Below are 17,640 nucleotides of genomic sequence, written 5' to 3' on the forward strand. Positions count from 1 at the left end.
CAGGATTTTTGTTGGTAAGTGTTGGTTTAGTTCTCAGAATCTTTTTTTTTTTCCCTTTAAGGGAAAAAAATGAAAGACAGTTTAGTTCTCAAGCACAAGATGTCTCAACCAATTCATCAGCAATACAGTTGGAACTCCCTATATAGTAAAAAGAAACTCGTTATCTGAAAAGCAAAATCAAGAATTGTGTTGAGTGCTGGTACTCCAACAAAGGCTGCAACATGATTTAACTATTCAATAAAACTGAGGTCCCTTACAAAAAGACTACCTACGTGTCAAACTGTCAATGAATGAACTCATCATATATATCAGAGAAAGCACCTCCACCTTGACTGGCAGTGCCACACTGAGAAGTAAGAACAACAACAAAAGCCACAATTATGTTTCAAGAGCATGGGAGAACCAAGCCCATATACAAGCATGTAGAGTACCAGCACTGCTCATGATCATTGCCTTATGAAATTTGAAACGATGGCACATCCCTGGAAAGTGGACAGCTTGTTTCAGAATGAATTTTCCTTCAATAATCACTTACATACTCAGAACTTTTTGGAATTTGCTTCTGCTTATTACTATATTTCTATAAACAATAAACTTGGCTATCTGACCATAATCATTTGTTTCAAAATTTCTCTTCATTCAAGATTTGGCAATGCCTATCTCCTAAAGTGACTTGTTTCAGACTCCTAAAAGTAACTTGGTTTTCCACTTTAACTAGCCACATTTCCACTAACAAGCAGTTCTGGTAGACGGAACATACACTCAATGAGTGAACCAACTCAGCCAATTCAAGCTTTATGGTCCAAGTTTGTCTGCATCACGAATTCCAAACCTCTAGTTAGCTAAACATCCTTGAGGTAAAGAAGGATACTAGTTGTTAATGGATGTACAGTCTCTCTCTCACACCTATGCAATTATACATTTGAGTAAACAATGATGTGGAAAATACAAAATGCAGAGCTACCAAATATATATATATATATATCAACAACAGCATTAACTGGATGAACAAACCTGGTGCCCTGAAAAGGCCTTAATAGGGCGATTCTCTCCAATCTTGCAAACATAAATCATGTTGTCTGTTGAACAGGTAGCAAATGAAACATTGTTTCTCCAATCGACATCTAGTGTTGGAGCTGAAGAAAAGAAACTAGCAGACATGTCAAGCACGATTTACTCTGATATAGGAGAATCAATTCACCATTTTCACAGAGAATTAAGTACCAGAATGAAATTCAAATTGTTGTTTCCATTCCCCTGTTTTAACATCCCATACAATTGCTGTTTTATCCACGCTTCCACTAAGAAGACAATCACCCTTCTTGTTCCACTTCAGAGAGAAGATGGGCCCTCTATGTTTGCTTAGGGTATTCTTTAGCTCACCTGCTCAACCATGCCATGAAATGGCATACATTAGTCACCTTAACAATAGAGACCACTATACAAACGCTACTACGACTACTTGATAATGATAAAAGATGTGATAGCTAGTGAAGTATGAAGACAACAACTTATAAGCAGTTCATAGAGATTATTGAAGGCTTATGAAGATTTGGTTTGAGTTCGGATTGGGCGAAGTCCATTCGGTTCGAAATCGACTCACCCACTCAGTTCGGGTCAAGTGGGGTCTGAACAAGTCGAACAAGTCAAGTCAACCGAGTCGACTTGTCCCGTGCCCAGCTCTATATTTGCAGGTTTTACTATTATTTATAGTATTGGTGTATTACATACCTCGCAACTCGCATACATTCATTTCAATATATAGAGTCTAGGGACTTTCGTGTCCTACTATGTAATTCATATAGCTAACAATTTGATATCATTTCCTTCCATAGATCTTATGAAAAAATTAAAATTAGATTCAGTAAATAATGGTGCCAATTTAGGGTTGATTTGGGGGACCATTCGATGCCCCAAATTAGCCTCAAATTCATGCAATCTATTGGCACTTATTCCACTAATGGATTGGTGGACATTTATTAGACAGTGAAGAATCAAACATATCAAATGGTCCTATTTCAAAGAAAAAGTGTCTGTAAATTAATGATTCATATTTCAAAAAACAAGTCTGTAAATTAATGGTGAAAATTGTTCAAACAATTTAATTTGGGATTGTGACTTGGCAACAATGGTCCCAAAATTTAATTGGTTAATTTTGAATTGATATATTGATGCAGGACATGGAAAATTAAATATGATATGCAAGTTTTCAGGCTTAGATCCTACCAATTCAGAAACAATCTCACAAATTCCACGTCCCACATGAATAATCCAAACATTCAATTAAAAAGGGGAATCTATGCGGGTCCAAGCCGACATAGGTTAGGACTGGACTAATAAAAATTATAAACCAAACGATGTCAAAGGGAAATAAAATCAACTACTCATGCATAAAAATCAGTCTCTAATCTAAGGGATTCCCTAATTTCAATTCAAGGAACCCTAAGGTGATAAAAAGGGGCAAATCAATTAGAGATCATGTAATCTAGAGTTAGGATTCATGAAAAACGGCTATGAGAGGATAAAAACCTGAGCCAAAAGATGATCTCGCGTGTGGACAACAACAATGGCCCTAGACGGACGTGCGTGTGATCCCGGCCGTACGTGTGTGGGGCCCACTATTCAGAAAAAGGCCACTTTGACCCTGGTCAGCCGGGGATGGACTCCAAAACTCTCAAATCTTAGCTGGATCCGATGTACGGTTTGTGCGTGGTGCTCCGCCGAAGTTTCAGCTCGCCTGCGGGCCGAAATCTGGAAACCTTCTATAATGAAGAAATCCGATGCAATAAAAGGACAAATTTGAAGTACGGATGGTGGGAGAAGATGGAAAAAAAGATGATGGAAGATGGGGGTGAATTGGGATCGATGTGGCTTCGCACCACGGTAGTTAGCCCTTCGAAAAGGGAGGGCTTCGCACCCACTTTTGAATTCTTCCACAACTCACGAAGAGAGCAGAAAAATAAAGCAGGAATTTTTTATTAACTTCAATGAATGAAAAAAACTACAAAGGGTCCCAAAACTCGCACCATGTGCGCAACCTATTACTTGGCGATGAAGTAAACTAAAATAAAAACCAAATAAAGAAATCTAAAGTGTTCACAATGTTCTAAATAATAACAATAAGCAAAATCTAAAATATGAAATCAATCCGACTAGCGGGCCACGATCATGAGATCCCATGATGGGCTTTTCTTGATTACCGGGACCTTTTCTTAAACAAAAACTCCATCTTCTAGTATGGGGGCCTTCCCTGGACATCGTCATCGATCCAGATCGACGGTGGAGTCCTCCTTCGTGTGTACATGCGTAGGGGGCGGCATGCGTGCGCGTGATGTCCCCATCATATATGCCTCATGTACAATTTTTAAGGCCATGTATGTGGAGCCCACTCGATGTATTTATTATGTATCCACATTGCCCATCCATTTTACCAACTCATTTTAGGGCATGGTCCAAAAATGAGGCAGCTCCAGATCTCAGGTGGACTAATAGTGGGTGAGGTGGGCCACATCGATTTATTTGTACATCCATGCCGCAATATATTTTGCCAACTCATTTTAAGGCGTGGTCCAACAATTCAGGTAGATCTAAATCTCAGGTGGCCCACTAGTGAGTGACGCCTTAAATGTGGGGCCCACCTCAATGCATTTGTTATATATCCATAAGGTCCATCCTTTTTGCCAATTCATTTTAGGGCATTGTCGAAAAAATGAGGTGGATCCAAATCTTAGGTGCGCCAAATAGTAGGGATTGAATTCCCACCATTAAAAAGTTCTTGGGACCAATTGTTTTTTAGATCAAGCTGTTATTTGTGTTCTCCCTTCATCTACATCCATGTAACCTTATCAACAGGTTTGATGGAAAATAAACATTATAGTGGGCCCTAGGAAGTTTTTAACAGTGGGTATATTCTATCCTACTATGTGGTCCACTTGAGATTTGGATCCCTTCATTTTAGGGACCATGCCCTAAAATGAACTGGAAAAACTAATGGATGGCATGGATATACTACACATAAATCAAGGTGGGCCCCATGCAGTGACACAGTGCAAGTGCACTGAGCTACGTGTGTTGCGGAGTATCTTAAAAAAAAAAAAAAAAAAGTGCGTGGTTGTAAAATAGCCATGCAATCCATTTGGTGTTTTTTTTTCAAAAGAGAGGGAACCAAAAAGAAAAATAAGAGAGGGGGGGTCGCACCACCAGGGAGAATAAAGAAAGAAGAGCAACAGTTGTTGTTGCCACCATAGTCGCAACAGTCGCGGAAGAAGAAGAAGAAGAGAAAAATGTAAGTTTCGTTTTCTCCCCTTTTTCTTTAGGGTTTTTTCTTTTCTTTTTCCCACCTTGTTCTTTAGGGTTCTTGAGCATAACAACGATTACAAGACCGTAACGGCCGTGACCATCTCAAAAAACTAGGGGTCTCTGTTTCGGACCTGTATCGCATAATGGCTTCAACCGTTTCTTTTACATATCGGCCGCTAATACATAACCATTTTTGCACACCTTGGTCAAACTATACCATCTCTAAGTTTCTTCAGCTCAAATTTTTTATCAACCATGGGTCTCAATCATGTAAAAGCAAACCAAATCAAACTCAATAGTAAGAACTAAGAGCTACACTTTTAGGATTCTCCAATGAGAAGTTTCCCACTCGACCATATTCAGTGACATATATAAACAGTTCAGTGGTGAACCCCTTGTGGCGATGAAAATCACGCCGGGTACGTTGAGAGATACTATCAAAATTATTGGGAGATCACTGACAAGACATGGGATTGGTTTCTTTACCACCCCAATGGTTCAAAACATCCAACATGGCTTGCCAAAATGCCATTTCCAGTCAAAGACTGATACAAAAGTAAATATAGTCCCTTGAAGAGGTAGATTATGCTCGAATCAACCTAATGCCATCCACACTCAACCTCATCAAATTTACAAATCCTTTTAGCCAAAACCAAGTAACTTACCAGTGGTATTTGTCATTGCAGATCGCATATGCGATGGTGGCATATGCGATCACATATGTTGCATATGCGAAAATATGCGATCGCATATTAGCCATGGCACATTGAATTTTTTTAATTTTTTTAATTTTTTTTAATTTTTTGCAAAAAAAAAAAAAAAAACATTTTGTCTATAAAAAGGCTTCCAAATCTCCTCCATTTACAATATTCTTGCTCTAAAACTCTCTTACTCTATTTTTCTCTTACATTTCTTAATTACAAATGGTCTTAATCTCCCTCTCTCTTGTATTTCTGACTTCCAAGTGATCTTAATCTCTCTCTCTTACATTCCCTCTCTTTTGGAAGTTGGAAGATCAAGATTCAAGCACTTTTCAAGGAAGATAGCTTGTTGATTTTCTACCGTAATAAATAAATAGCTTATTGATTTTGTTGTTACTTCCAATTAACTATATTGTTAAATGTGGATGACTTGATGTTTTAATTGATTTTATCTCTCTCAAATGTATTTTAAATATGCAAAATTAGTGCCTTGATGGATGTGGAGTTCTACTCTAATCTTCTAAAAGGTGAGGGTTGGGTGCTCCGCATTCTCGATAATCTCTACTTTGGAGTAGGATCACCAAGGAAAATGCAACTTCGCTGGAACAACCCACAAGGGAGGAAGAGCTTAGGCCAGCAGTATCAGAGTTGGAAAGAGATAAATATCTCGGCTCCAAAGGTTTACCTATTGCCTACTTCCCAGAATTTTTGGAGGAGGAAAAATGGGTTAAAGGAAAGGAGAAGTTATCCAAAGAGATGAAGCATCCTTCATAGCGCTAGTTCCTAAGAAGAAACGTGCAAAAAGCCTGACAGACTTTAGACCCATCAGCCTGATTGGAGGTCTGTACAAAATCTTGGCCAAGATCCTACCAAGAAAGCTTAGGTGTTGTGGGTATTCTCTAAACAGCAAGGGACATTTCTATGTGGGAAGCAAATTCTGGGAAGTGCCTTGATGACGCACATATGCATCCACACAAGATAAGGTAAATCAGTTCTAATATGTAAGCTGGCTATAGAGAAAGCATACAACTTTGTCTGGAATTCTTGGAACATATGCTAAGGTTGGGTTTTGGGGGTGATTTGGAAATAGTGGATATCAAAATGCGTTGTTTCAACGCACTAGCTAGTCCTAACTAATTGGAGCATTCAAAGGTTTTTTGTGGGACAAGCGGCATATACCAGGTAGATCTGCTACCCTCTTATTTTGCATTTTGGGGGGAGAAGCCCTTGGCCGTGAGGGCCCTCATATTGGCTAATATTTCGAACCATAATGAAGAGGTATGTATTATAGTTATTGAAATGAATTAGGCCCATTGGGCCCAGGCTCATGTAATAAGGCCCATAAGGCCCCTACCCATTATTTTAAATGAAGGGGTGCTAGAGTTTAGGAACCCAAGCAACCTACTCCTCTCACGGTCCTCTCCATTACCTTTCTCTCTCTCGTCTTTCTCATCTCTACTTCATCTTCCTCTCTCTCCTTGCATCTTCTTCTCTATTTCCATTGCCCACCATTGGCCCCTAAGAACAGCACCATGTAGCCACAAATATGGTATTAGAGCATGGTGATCTTGGTGTTGGATCTAACATCATCAACCCCCATTAATAGAGTAAGGCGATTGTGCATTGTGTTTCTCCCGGATCAATTGGATCCACGTTATCGTGACGGTTGTCCCACCGTTTCTCATATTAGATCATGAACTCTAACGTTGTCCATTTTGGCCCGTCTATGAAGTTGTTCGATGTTGTTTTCTCTCACAGTATATACGAGCATGCCAGAATTGGATTTGCGGCTCCAATTCGAACCGAACACCAATGACCCCCAGCGACAAGATAGGCAAACACAGAGTATGACCGAGATCTCGAGAGATCGGCCACCTATTCAACCACTCACTCAATGTGTAAATGGATTAGGCGATAGTCAAAGGGTGGGGTTCGTCATTTGAAGATGGGTTACTCCTTTGCCTTTCGTACGAAAGGACTTTTTGATACAGATTAAATGAAATGGAAAGGAAATCCTTATAGTCGGCCACTGTAAACTCTTGAAGAACGCCTCTCCAATGTAGAACTGAATTCAACATATGAGCGTAGACCCAAGATTACAGCTAAAAGTTACCAGCTACTTGATTAACAATACTGATTATACTACGGAATGTAAAACAACAATCTAAAACGTAAAGATTACACTAAGAAATGTAATTCGCTTGATAGAGAAAGTAAAGGATTACACTACGGAATGTAAAGAGACTGGTAATTGAAAGATAATTGAAAAGATAATTGATCTGGTTTGATTGGTTTGGTATGAGACAAATTATTTTGTTGCAATCTTCTTCTATTTATAGCTCTAATCCAGCCATTCTGGATTCTTCCCACGTTCCGACGGTTATGGTAATCGTTCTTCATTACTTGGCTTCTGGATGCTTCCTACGTTCTGCTTCTTCTGTTTCTCCTTTAGCTACCTGTCAAGTGACCGTGCGAACTCGATCGCTTAGTACTTGTCGTTTAATCGTCAAAGCTCGGTCGCTTGTCCTCTCGACCACTTTAGTAATGTCAGGCCGTAATTGATATGTTGTGGCTTCGCTTTCCAACACATAACCATACATATTTGTAGGAAATCATTTGACTGCCCCATGCATATCCATACAGATCACACGTAAATGACCCTGATTGGTCGAAATAGGGCTCGGCCGAAACAGGGATGAACAGTAGCAACATCACCTTACGTTGTTGTTGTTGATGTTGTTGATGCACTGCTAGGTCGTATTTCATTGGGCCTCACGTGTTTTGGATCTATGCAGTGTTAGTTGTCTTAGACCTCAGATTTGAGACAACTACAGAAGTTGCTTTAGATCTAGATTTGTTGTGTTGTTGATCAGACCTACACCATTGCTCCATTACTACTATTCTCAGCTTTCTTCCTCAAAGCAGATTTGTTATGGTGTTGACAAATTCTCTCCACCGTTCATTGGATCGTTGTCAGAACTGTAGATTTGATTATGCCATATGATTAGATCGTTGTTGCCTCTCTTTTTTTTTTCTTGTTCTTTTTTTTTTTCTTTTTTGTGCTTTACAATGATATTCCTTTTTGCCTTTAAAAAAAATAAAAATAAATAAATCTGTTGGAGATTATTCAAAAATTAGTCCAACTCTTATGTACCCATGTTGATCAGCATTGTGCACTAATATCTCCTACTCTTTTGCACGTCATTGGCTTATCTAAATGCATTGATCCTATTCCTGCAGTAATGTTTTTTTTTTTTTTTTTTTAAAAAGTAATAAATAAATAAATAACAATTCTTGTTGCTGGGCCATTCACATTTTGCCATTCTACAACAGATGGAGTGGCTGTTGGGATAATGCCTTCTGCACTAACAGGGAATCGATTCGATCCTTCATTTTCTCAGTGCCCAGAGGTGTGACAACCAAGGCCTCCCAATGAACTCTGTCGTAATTCCAACCCAACTGACGTTGAAACTAAGGCCATCAAAGAGGCCTTGAAGATAAACCTTCCTTGCTTTGTCATTACCATTCTTGGATCTTCGGGGCACAGAAGCTCTGAAGGGGCTAGAACAACCAAAGGGCTCATTGAGGTCCTACATATCAGCTCCTTAGAGTAGATGGAGGCTTCGACTGTAATGGCATCTGTAACTTTGCAAAAGCCCCTCTCGAATTCTCCTTTCTCGACTCTGTGATCGGAGAGCGATATGACCTGGGGAAAGGGTTCTGCGCACGAATAAATAGAGATGACACGTGTGTTATTAGAAGAATACTTACACGTGCTAAGAGTTGAAGCATAAGATCGAACATGGGACTAAGGAGCACGAGCGACTTATTCTTATTGCAGCCAGCATGCAACTTCGCATCATGCATGAGGAACCCTCCATCGCACTGCCATGTGCCCTCAATTGAACCATCCTCCTTGTCATTGTCAGTGTAATCGTCGCTTGCTAGAATCATATCCCGGATCATCCACACTGTTGATTGCGAGGGGATCGTCGCCGCTATTAACATCTTCTGAACATCTGCACCATCTGCCATGTGATCCACCAAAATAGCAATCGTGATTAAAACATCACTACCTGCATTTCCATCTTCAACACGTAGATTGGAGGGAATCGACGGTAAAGGAAATGCATTCGCCTCGAGATGACGCGTGTCCCAAGCATGGCTCCAATCCAGGATAGTTGTTTGAGCTACCGCCATGCCCAGATTCAAAGCATGTGACATGTCTAATCCTCTACTCTCTTGGAGGATCAGTGGAGGCTAAGAGCCTTACAAAGATCCCATGGCGCACCAAGAATAGGTGTGGAGATGGTTCGCTTGTACAGTTGTACTCCACCTACCCCCTCTACGTCTTCATGCGACATGTCTCCCCCCGGCAAACAGTGCTCCGCAGGACTTTTCCACACGAAACTCCATCGTCTCCCGATCGAAGGATCCAATCGCCGCCAGTCGCTTCCATCTCCCAATGATTCCAATATCACCCCACCGCATCAGACAAGCCCCTGGTTCCTCTTTCTGCACCCATAGGTTCAGCCAATCTTCCCCAATCACCTTTGTAACGAAAGATGGAAACCGTCTAGCTATCCTTATTCGCACCCTGATCTTAGCAACACCCAGCTCTTGACCATTTTCCGTATCCGAATCAAGCTCCAGAACTTCCCCCAGACAAGAACCAACCGTCATGAAGAAGTCATGGAACTAGAACTCCAAAGGTATCCCCCAAATAAAAAAAAAACCAAGAATCTTTCGTGCCAAAACTTGAGCATTCCTCCCACCTATGGAGCATTCTCAAAATGGATGTTGCAGAAGAGGAAGGAAAAGATATTGTGCTTATGGGAGAGGATAGTCGAGTGTCTCAGTGAGAGAGTGGTGTCTCGAATGCGGGAGAAGGAGATAAGTATTCTGAGGAGACGGAAGGGGATGAAAGGAAAGGGGGTGGAAGATCGTCTCATCCCGAAGTGGGAGGCCGTCGAAGAAGACGAAGGGAGGCCGTAAGAGGCTGTCAAAATACACAATGTTACGTCACAGGTTTCTCGGAAGGGTGGATGCCAATCAACTTTGAAGGGTTTTTGGTAACGCTGGATTAGTTATGGAAGTCGTGATTCCTAGGGACTGAGTTTCTGCAGTGTACAGGGGATTCGCGTTTGTTCGGTTGAGCTTTCCCGAGCGGCGGAGACCTTGCATGGTGTGAGCTTCGGAGGAGCTAAACTCTTGGTGCGGAGAGCTCGGTTTGGGCTTGAGATAAAGAACGAGGTGGTGGGTCCGTCTGGCGCTAGGACGCAAAAATAGATTGTGTGGGCCAAAGGGGAGAAGATGGCATTGGAAGCATTGCCACCTCAGAAATCTGCAGGAGTGATTGTCTCTGCTATTAATTCAAAATCTTTTAGGGAGGTGGTGGAGGTAAAGGATCCTCTAACTGATCCTCATGTAGAATGAAAGGGGAATGTTTCGGGTGGTATCAAATATGTTGAGGTAGGGAAGCGGGTGATTATGGAAGACACCCTAGATTCTAGGGCCATTCGTCTAAAGCCAGAGGCGATTGTTGAGTCCTAGGCCTCTTTATAGTTCTATTATAGCGACTTCGAAGGACGAGGCAACTCTTTCATAGATCAAGCTATGGTTTTCGGAATATTGTGGTTTGAATCCAAACGATTACGATTTGAAACCGATTAAGGACAATGAGATATGGATTCGACTTCGCCCGGACAGGGATTTGGATAGCTTGATTTTCACTGGTTCCATCCACAAATACGGTCCTTTTGCTCGAGTTCAAAGATGGGAGAAATATTCCTCGTTCGGGAAGGAGGACAACTGGTTTCTCCTCTAGGGGATACCTTTGGAATTCCAATTCACAGATTTCCTCCTCGTGGTTGCGAGCTGTTTGAGGGAGTTTGTGGAAATTAATTCTGCAACGGAGAGTGGAGAGGAATTGGGGTTGGCAAGAATATGCATCAAAAGGAAGAAGGGTATTAGGGATGTTGATCCGATTTTGGTGAAGGTTGAAGAGGGAGTTCAGGCTCAAGGTGCAGTAGGATGTAGTGGGAGTTCGGTATGATCGATGGAAGACAAGGGAACATGGTACTTTTTCTATAGGTAATGGTGATTCCCTGACCCCAAGAAGATGTTGCTGGAGGGGGGTGCTCTCGCGGTGTATCAGATAGGGAAGAGAAGTGTTGTCGCATTTCCGTTGGCTACGAGGGGGTTAAGTGGCGGAGGAATGAAGGAGGTGTTGACGATGGCGACGGATGTTCGGCAGGTGAACAAGACGGTGGTACTCTAGCTTTGAACCTTCCTTTGAATGGTAGCTTGTATGGAGGTTCTGATCTGGGAGATATCCCAACCCTGACTCGCTCTTCCGAGGCAGAGTTTAAGTCGAGTCCGATTTTGGTTCGACCCTCAGGGTTGGACACAACACAATCCATGTGGGTCAACGATTCCGAGCTAGAGTCCTAACCCGATACATGCCACGACAATGAGTTCTCTTCGAGCAATATGATCAGTCGCTGGATGAAACAAGTGTGGGTATCTGCACGTGTCCCCCGCTCGACTCGTCCGCATGTGGAAGCGTCTAACATTTCAAAACACTGCCACTAGCCCTCTTTTTATACTTCGTAAACAGCAGCAACCCTCCTTTTCTTTCAAAGAGTTAATTGTAGTAGGCCCTCCTTTTCTTCTAAAGAATTAGTTGCAGCAGGTAGCGAAGATTTTGATTTGGTAGTTTAGAGCGATCTATGCGTCGAGGAGCCTCACTTCTTCCCTGGCGATGATCATACCCCTGAGAGCAGTCAATGCGCGGTCTCTTTAGCTGAAGGTGGGGCAAGTGTAGTTTAAGAGGCGGTTCAAAAGGATCTTCCGAGGGAAGGGATTTTGGTCATTCATGAGGCGATCAAGCAAGGAGAGCTGAAAAAAGAACTGATGGTGATCACCTCTTGCGCTGAGAGTGTCGGAGATTCCAAGGTCGAAAGTTCTTGTAGTTGTCGGTCCAATGGAAGTTTTTCAAAGACCTTCAAGCTACACTAAAGGTATCACCCAAAAAAAAAGTTTTTATGGGCTAAGGATATACTGGAAAGAGTAGGGGGGCTTGGCAGGGCTTTCCTTCAACAACGTCGAAGAAGTCTACGAATTTCATCAATTCGTCATAATCAGGAAATGAAGCATCAACAGGACGACCATGCTTTGAACCAAAGAAAATCTCCCAAAGGCATGTGGATGCTATTGGGTTTAGAATGTTCGCGAAATTATGATAATTTAGGTAATGTTGTTAGCGGGAAGATTAGTTTCTCAATGATTATTTTATCTTGGAATGTTAGAGGTTTGGGTTGCAGGGTCAAGAGAGCTAGGTAAGAAAAGTTTGCAAGAAAGCTAAGGCAGATATCATATCCCTTAGAGAATCCAAGTTACAGGCTCTTGACTCAGGTATCATGGAATCTGTGTGTGTGTGTGTGCGCGCGGGAGGGTTAAAGCCGTCGATTGGGTGGGCATTGATGTTGTTGGATCTGCTGGTGGGATTTTGCTCTACTGGAATACCGACAAGTGGAGGAAGGTGGATTCTTTCGCTGGTTCTTTTTCCTTGTATGTATTGCCGATGGATGTTTAGAATGATTTTTAGTGGATTTATTCAACAGTTTATGGGCCTTGTTCTTATAGCATTTAGGACAAGTTTTGGGAGGAACTCAACCATGTTTGTCAGAAGTAGGTAGATCCGTGGTGCATCAAAGGAGATTTTAACGTTGTTAGATTTTCTTATGAAAAATCTTTTTCTTTTCTTTTTTTTTTTTGGTGGGGGGGGGGGGAACTTCTCGGACTAGGTGGCGATGCACGAGCTGGTGATTCACATGGTTGAATGGGCAGCCAGAGGCAATTATGTCAAGATTGGACATTTTTTTTCTCTCCATATTAGATGGAGTGTTTTCCTTTCATACATCAATGGTGCCTCCCAAGGATTGCTTCAGACCATCGACCTATAATCCTCGAAGTGCCTAAAGACAATTGGAGCCCTCGATTTTTCAGGTTCAAGGTTGCTTGGCATCAAATTGACAGTTTTATAGAGCTAATTGAGGAATTGTGGAGCTCTTTTGTAGTGGATGGGTTCGCTGGCTTTCGTTTGAGGAGAGAGGTTATGAGCGTCAGGGAGGTAGATTTCGACTCTATGGCGGAAGAGATCAACGAGCTTGATCTGTTAGAGGAATTTAGTAGCCTTTGTAGTCAAGATAAAAGCACAAGAGAAGACCTTTCTTTGGAATACGCCCAATGCGTCAAAGAAGAGGAAATTAGGTGGTGCCAAAGATCCAGGGCCTTGTGGTTAAAAGAGGGCGACAAGAAAACTCGTTTCTTTCATGGCTTTGTCAGTGCTCGTGATCAGGCAAACGGAATTTCTTCACTTCTAGATGATGGGTCAAGAATTACAGAAAAGAATCAGAATTGCGACGCAAATAGTTCATTTTTATTCTAGTCCTCTTTCTGGGGAGAATTGGAAGCAGTTGAGATTACAAATTATTGAGCTTTTGCAGCTCCCATCAATCGATGCCTCATTCCTAGAAGCACCTTTTTTGGAGGAAGAGGTGAGTGCGGCTTTGGGTTCTATGTGTGGAGATAAAGCATCAAACCCCAGTGGTTTTCCGATGTTGTTTTACTAGAAGTTTTGGCATATTTTAAAAGGCAGTGTTATGGATTTATGTTCGGAATTTTATCGTTGAGGACGCTAATCTAGAGACCTCGAGGCCTTCTTTATCACTATCATCCCTAAAGTTGAAGGGGTAGTTCATCTCAAAGACTTTAGGCCGAATAGCCTTATAAATGGCCCTTACAAACTTCTGGCCAAGATTCTTGCTTTTTGGTTCAAAAGTGTTCTTGCTAAGGTTATTTTTTACTCCCAAGGTGCTTTTGTAGATTCAAGGAGAAGAAAAGTGGATTGGTGTGTAAGTTGGACGTGGAAAAGGCTTATGATCACATAAATTGGGGTTTCCTAGACTATATGTATGGTAGATTGGGTTGTGGCCCTTAGTGGAGAAGTTAGATGAAGGCATGTGTTCAATCTGCCTCTTTTTTTGCATTGGTCAACGGCTCACCGAAAGGCCTTTTCAAGGTTTCAAGAGATTTGAGACGGGGATCAGTTATCCCCCTATTTGTTTGTGGTTATTGGGGAAGCTTTTTGCAGAATGCTTCAGAAGGGAGGGGAAAATGGGCTTTTGAAGGGCTTCAAGACCTCAGTGATTGGGTGTCAGATCAGTCACCTTCAGTATGCCAATAACATGCTTCTTTTCTATGATGTCGATCTCCCCTCGATGGATAATCTTCGAAAATTGATTGTTTGTTTTAAAGTTGTGTCAAGATTGAAGATCAATGTGGCTAAAGTTGTTGGGAATAAATGCTTGTGATGAAGATCTTTGTCACTTGGCGGGTACTTTTTGTGCAAAACCAGGTCTTTTCCTTCATCTTATTTAGGGCTTTCTTTGTGTATCAGCAAGCCAGCTAAGCACATTTGGGATTGCACAGTAGAAATGATTGAAAGGAAGATTGCTTCCTACCAATGCTAGTATCTTTCCTTGGGGGGTTGACTCACGTTTATCAAAACATTTCTTGTCCAGTATGATGGTTTATTTTTTGTCCTTGTTTAAATGTCCCAAGGAGGTGTTGGATGAGTTGGAAAAGATGAGGAGAGATTTTCTTTGGAATGGTGCTTCGGATGCTAGGAAGTTTCGTCTTCTCAAGTGGTCCGAAGTGTGTAAACCGATTAAAGGAGGGGGGCTGGGATTAGATGCCTGCAAGATATGAATGTGGCTCTTCTTGGCAAATGGGTATGGCGGTTCATGTCCGAGGAGGGAAGATTATGGAGGAAAACAGTTGCTTCAAAATATGGGGTTCAAAGGGGTGGTTGGTTGGTGAAGGGATGATCGCTATATAGAGCTTCTCATGTTTGGAAAGCGATAGCATCAACAGAGCATCTTGTGTTTCGGAGGATTGTGTTCTCTTTGGGCAATGGCCATCGCATTTGTTTCTAGGTGGATAGATAGTGTGGAGATCGAGCACTTCAAGATTTATTTCTTAGAGTGTCAAGGCCAGCTCTAGACCGTTTTGTAATGGTCGCGAACTGTTATTCTATTCTTGGAGGGGTAGTGGTTTGGAATCCCCCATGTAGGAGGAACATGTCGGATGACGAATTCGATGATTATATTGACTTATTGACTCATTTGGCAAAGGTTCATCCCTCCCCTTCTGATTTGGATTTTGTTCTTTGTTTAGGGTATCCTTCCGTTAAATTCTCAGTGCGTTCATTTGTGAAGTGTATTCGGGAGCATAGTCCTCCTTCGATGGCTCCTCGCCCATTTCATTGATGGTTTTATGGAGCCCCTCCGCAAGTTGCGGCCTTTGTTTGGTTGGTGGGGCATAAGAGAATTCTCGTCGTGGATAACCTTCAAAGGAGAGCATTGATATCGCCGAATACGTGCCTAATGTGAGAGGAGAATGCAAAATCTATTGATCATTAGTTCTTGCATTGCTCCTTTGCTTCTACAGTGTGGAGTGATTTTATCTAGTTGCTTCATGTGGAGTGGGTTATGTCGAGGTCAGTAGAAAGTTTTTTTGTGGGCTTGGCATGGTGGTGGTGTGGGCAAAACTGAGAAAGTTAAGTGGCGCTTGATTTTGATGGGGATTTGGGCTATTTGCAAGGGGTGGTAGAAATGATCGTTGATTTCGAAATGAAAATGTGTGGGTTGAGGCTCTTATTAGTAGAATTGATGGGCTGGTTTCCGAGTGGGCTCCTTATGTTAAGGGTGTTTCTCTTGGTGATCTTTTTTGCATGGTTTAGAACTTTCTTCATTGTATTCTTTTCCTGCTTTGCGGGTTGTTTATAGAAATTCTTGCTATCTCTATAAATAAAATTTATATAAAATAAATAAAATAAATAAAAATATTCTCGCATCTCGCACCAACATCAATGATCTTATCCAAGTCGACCTTTGGCCATAGAGAGATCCAAACATGGCATAGCCCAATCAAGAAGGGCGAAAAATCTTCTAGGAGCATACCACAAAACTTCTCGAACCACACCCTAATTAGAGAGAGGGAGACGTTCTCTCACGGCTCTGCAAACAAGGAATGCTATAGATTTTCCTTCATAAGATTCAGCACCTTCAGAATCACCCAAACCATAGGCATCCAATTGGTGTTATCTATAAACACCCATTTCTTAGCAGGAAAACAATTACGTTTAGAGGACACTTCAATGGTCACTTGTTCTTCCCTAGTCTCTCCCATAGTAGACTTCGCCACACCACCTCAAGCAATCGCATTTCTGGAGGATTTGGATTTGCAAACCTTAGAATTCTCTAGCACTTGTAGAGGGACTCTTTCCCTACCCATTTTAGATGTTGTTGTTGCCGACTCCTTGTTTTTCAACTCCGGCCCAAAGTGCGCCCGTTGAACCAACAATTTCTTCCCACCGAAGCTCTCCCCGTGCAGCAGCCTAACCACCCGGGCTAGCTCATCTTCCAAACCCAGTCGGACGAAAGCAAAAATCCACAAGGGGTCGCGGAGAATCTATCTCCAAGGATGACAACCTCCATAATTAACAGCTGCCCAGGTAAAAACACATTCGAAATTGGTTGGCGCCCATCCTTCCAGAAAACCAAAAACATACAGGGGTCAGGTATCGTCAAGCTTGGTTCTCGCCCCAGTTCTTTTGCCATTCATCGAGGATCGATTCTTCCCTGTTATAAAACCACCGCCCTCTTCCCCCTCTTCTACACTATCTCTTTCTCACAAACTAAGATTATCAACCCCTAGGAAAGTCCCTACGATAGGGTTCTTTTGCTTACGTTGAAACCCCTTCAGCACGTCCAGCAGAACCTTTGCTACTTCCCTCATGATGATGTCGAGGCATTGTTTCCTTTTCAAGCGGAAAAAAGTATTCATGTGAATGGCTTTTACTAAAGGTAATAAATAACACCTTTTTGTCCTTCGGAGTATTTTCTTGCACTTGGATGCTAATAGATGGGAAATGACTTCACAAGATTGTTGCATGTGAGGCTTATCTCATTATGTGATGCTAGTCAAATAGATGGTGTGATGCTATGCATGTGTGTGAGGTAAGATCTAAATTGCTCCTCATTAGTATAGAACACATTCAGAGGGTGATTTCGAGATAACCTAGGTCATCCCATGCTCAAGTTGCATGAGCATGCTATTTTAACTAAATCAACTTGAGCATGTTATTTTAACTAAATTAAGCTAAACACACAAGGAACTTCCATGAATAAAGGATCAAGAGGATGTAGAAATGGATCAATGCTAACTCTTAGGGCATGTTCACATGCAGGGCATGGTCCAAATCAGACAGGATTGCCATAACAATATTATTTCCAGCATGTGAAGAAACAAAACAATTCAGAAAGAATGTCTTTTTAAGCTTTCTTTCTTTCTTTCTTTTTCCAGTGAGTGTGTTTTAAGCTTTAGCATGTTTCCACTTGTTCAAATGCTTTAGATAACCAAACACCCAAAATTTTGGATTCAAATCATTTTGGATAGAAGTGAAAAAAGTAGGATTCACCCTCTCCAAAGATGCCAAAAAGGCCAAGCTGGCCAGAATATTCAAGATGCATTCCCAGTATATGCAGACAACATATATAAAATAAACAATACT

The 17,640-nt window shown here is 41.7% G+C and overlaps 1 protein-coding gene across 1 annotated transcript in view; it reads right to left on the reverse strand.

Moving 5' to 3' along the window:
• The window catches only part of LOC131219090 (WD40 repeat-containing protein HOS15), a 103,958-nt gene that overhangs the window by 15,423 nt on the left and 70,895 nt on the right, over window positions 1-17,640 (reverse strand). Inside the window, exons 8-9 of the mRNA XM_058214091.1 lie at window positions 1,225-1,383; window positions 1,015-1,136 (exon numbers count right to left, since the gene is read on the reverse strand). Coding sequence (XP_058070074.1) covers window positions 1,015-1,136; window positions 1,225-1,383 — 281 coding nt within the window. The remainder of the gene's footprint in view (window positions 1-1,014; window positions 1,137-1,224; window positions 1,384-17,640) is intronic.

Source organism: Magnolia sinica, chromosome 11 (genome assembly GCF_029962835.1).
Source record: "Magnolia sinica isolate HGM2019 chromosome 11, MsV1, whole genome shotgun sequence".
Lineage (NCBI taxonomy): Eukaryota > Viridiplantae > Streptophyta > Magnoliopsida > Magnoliales > Magnoliaceae > Magnolia > Magnolia sinica.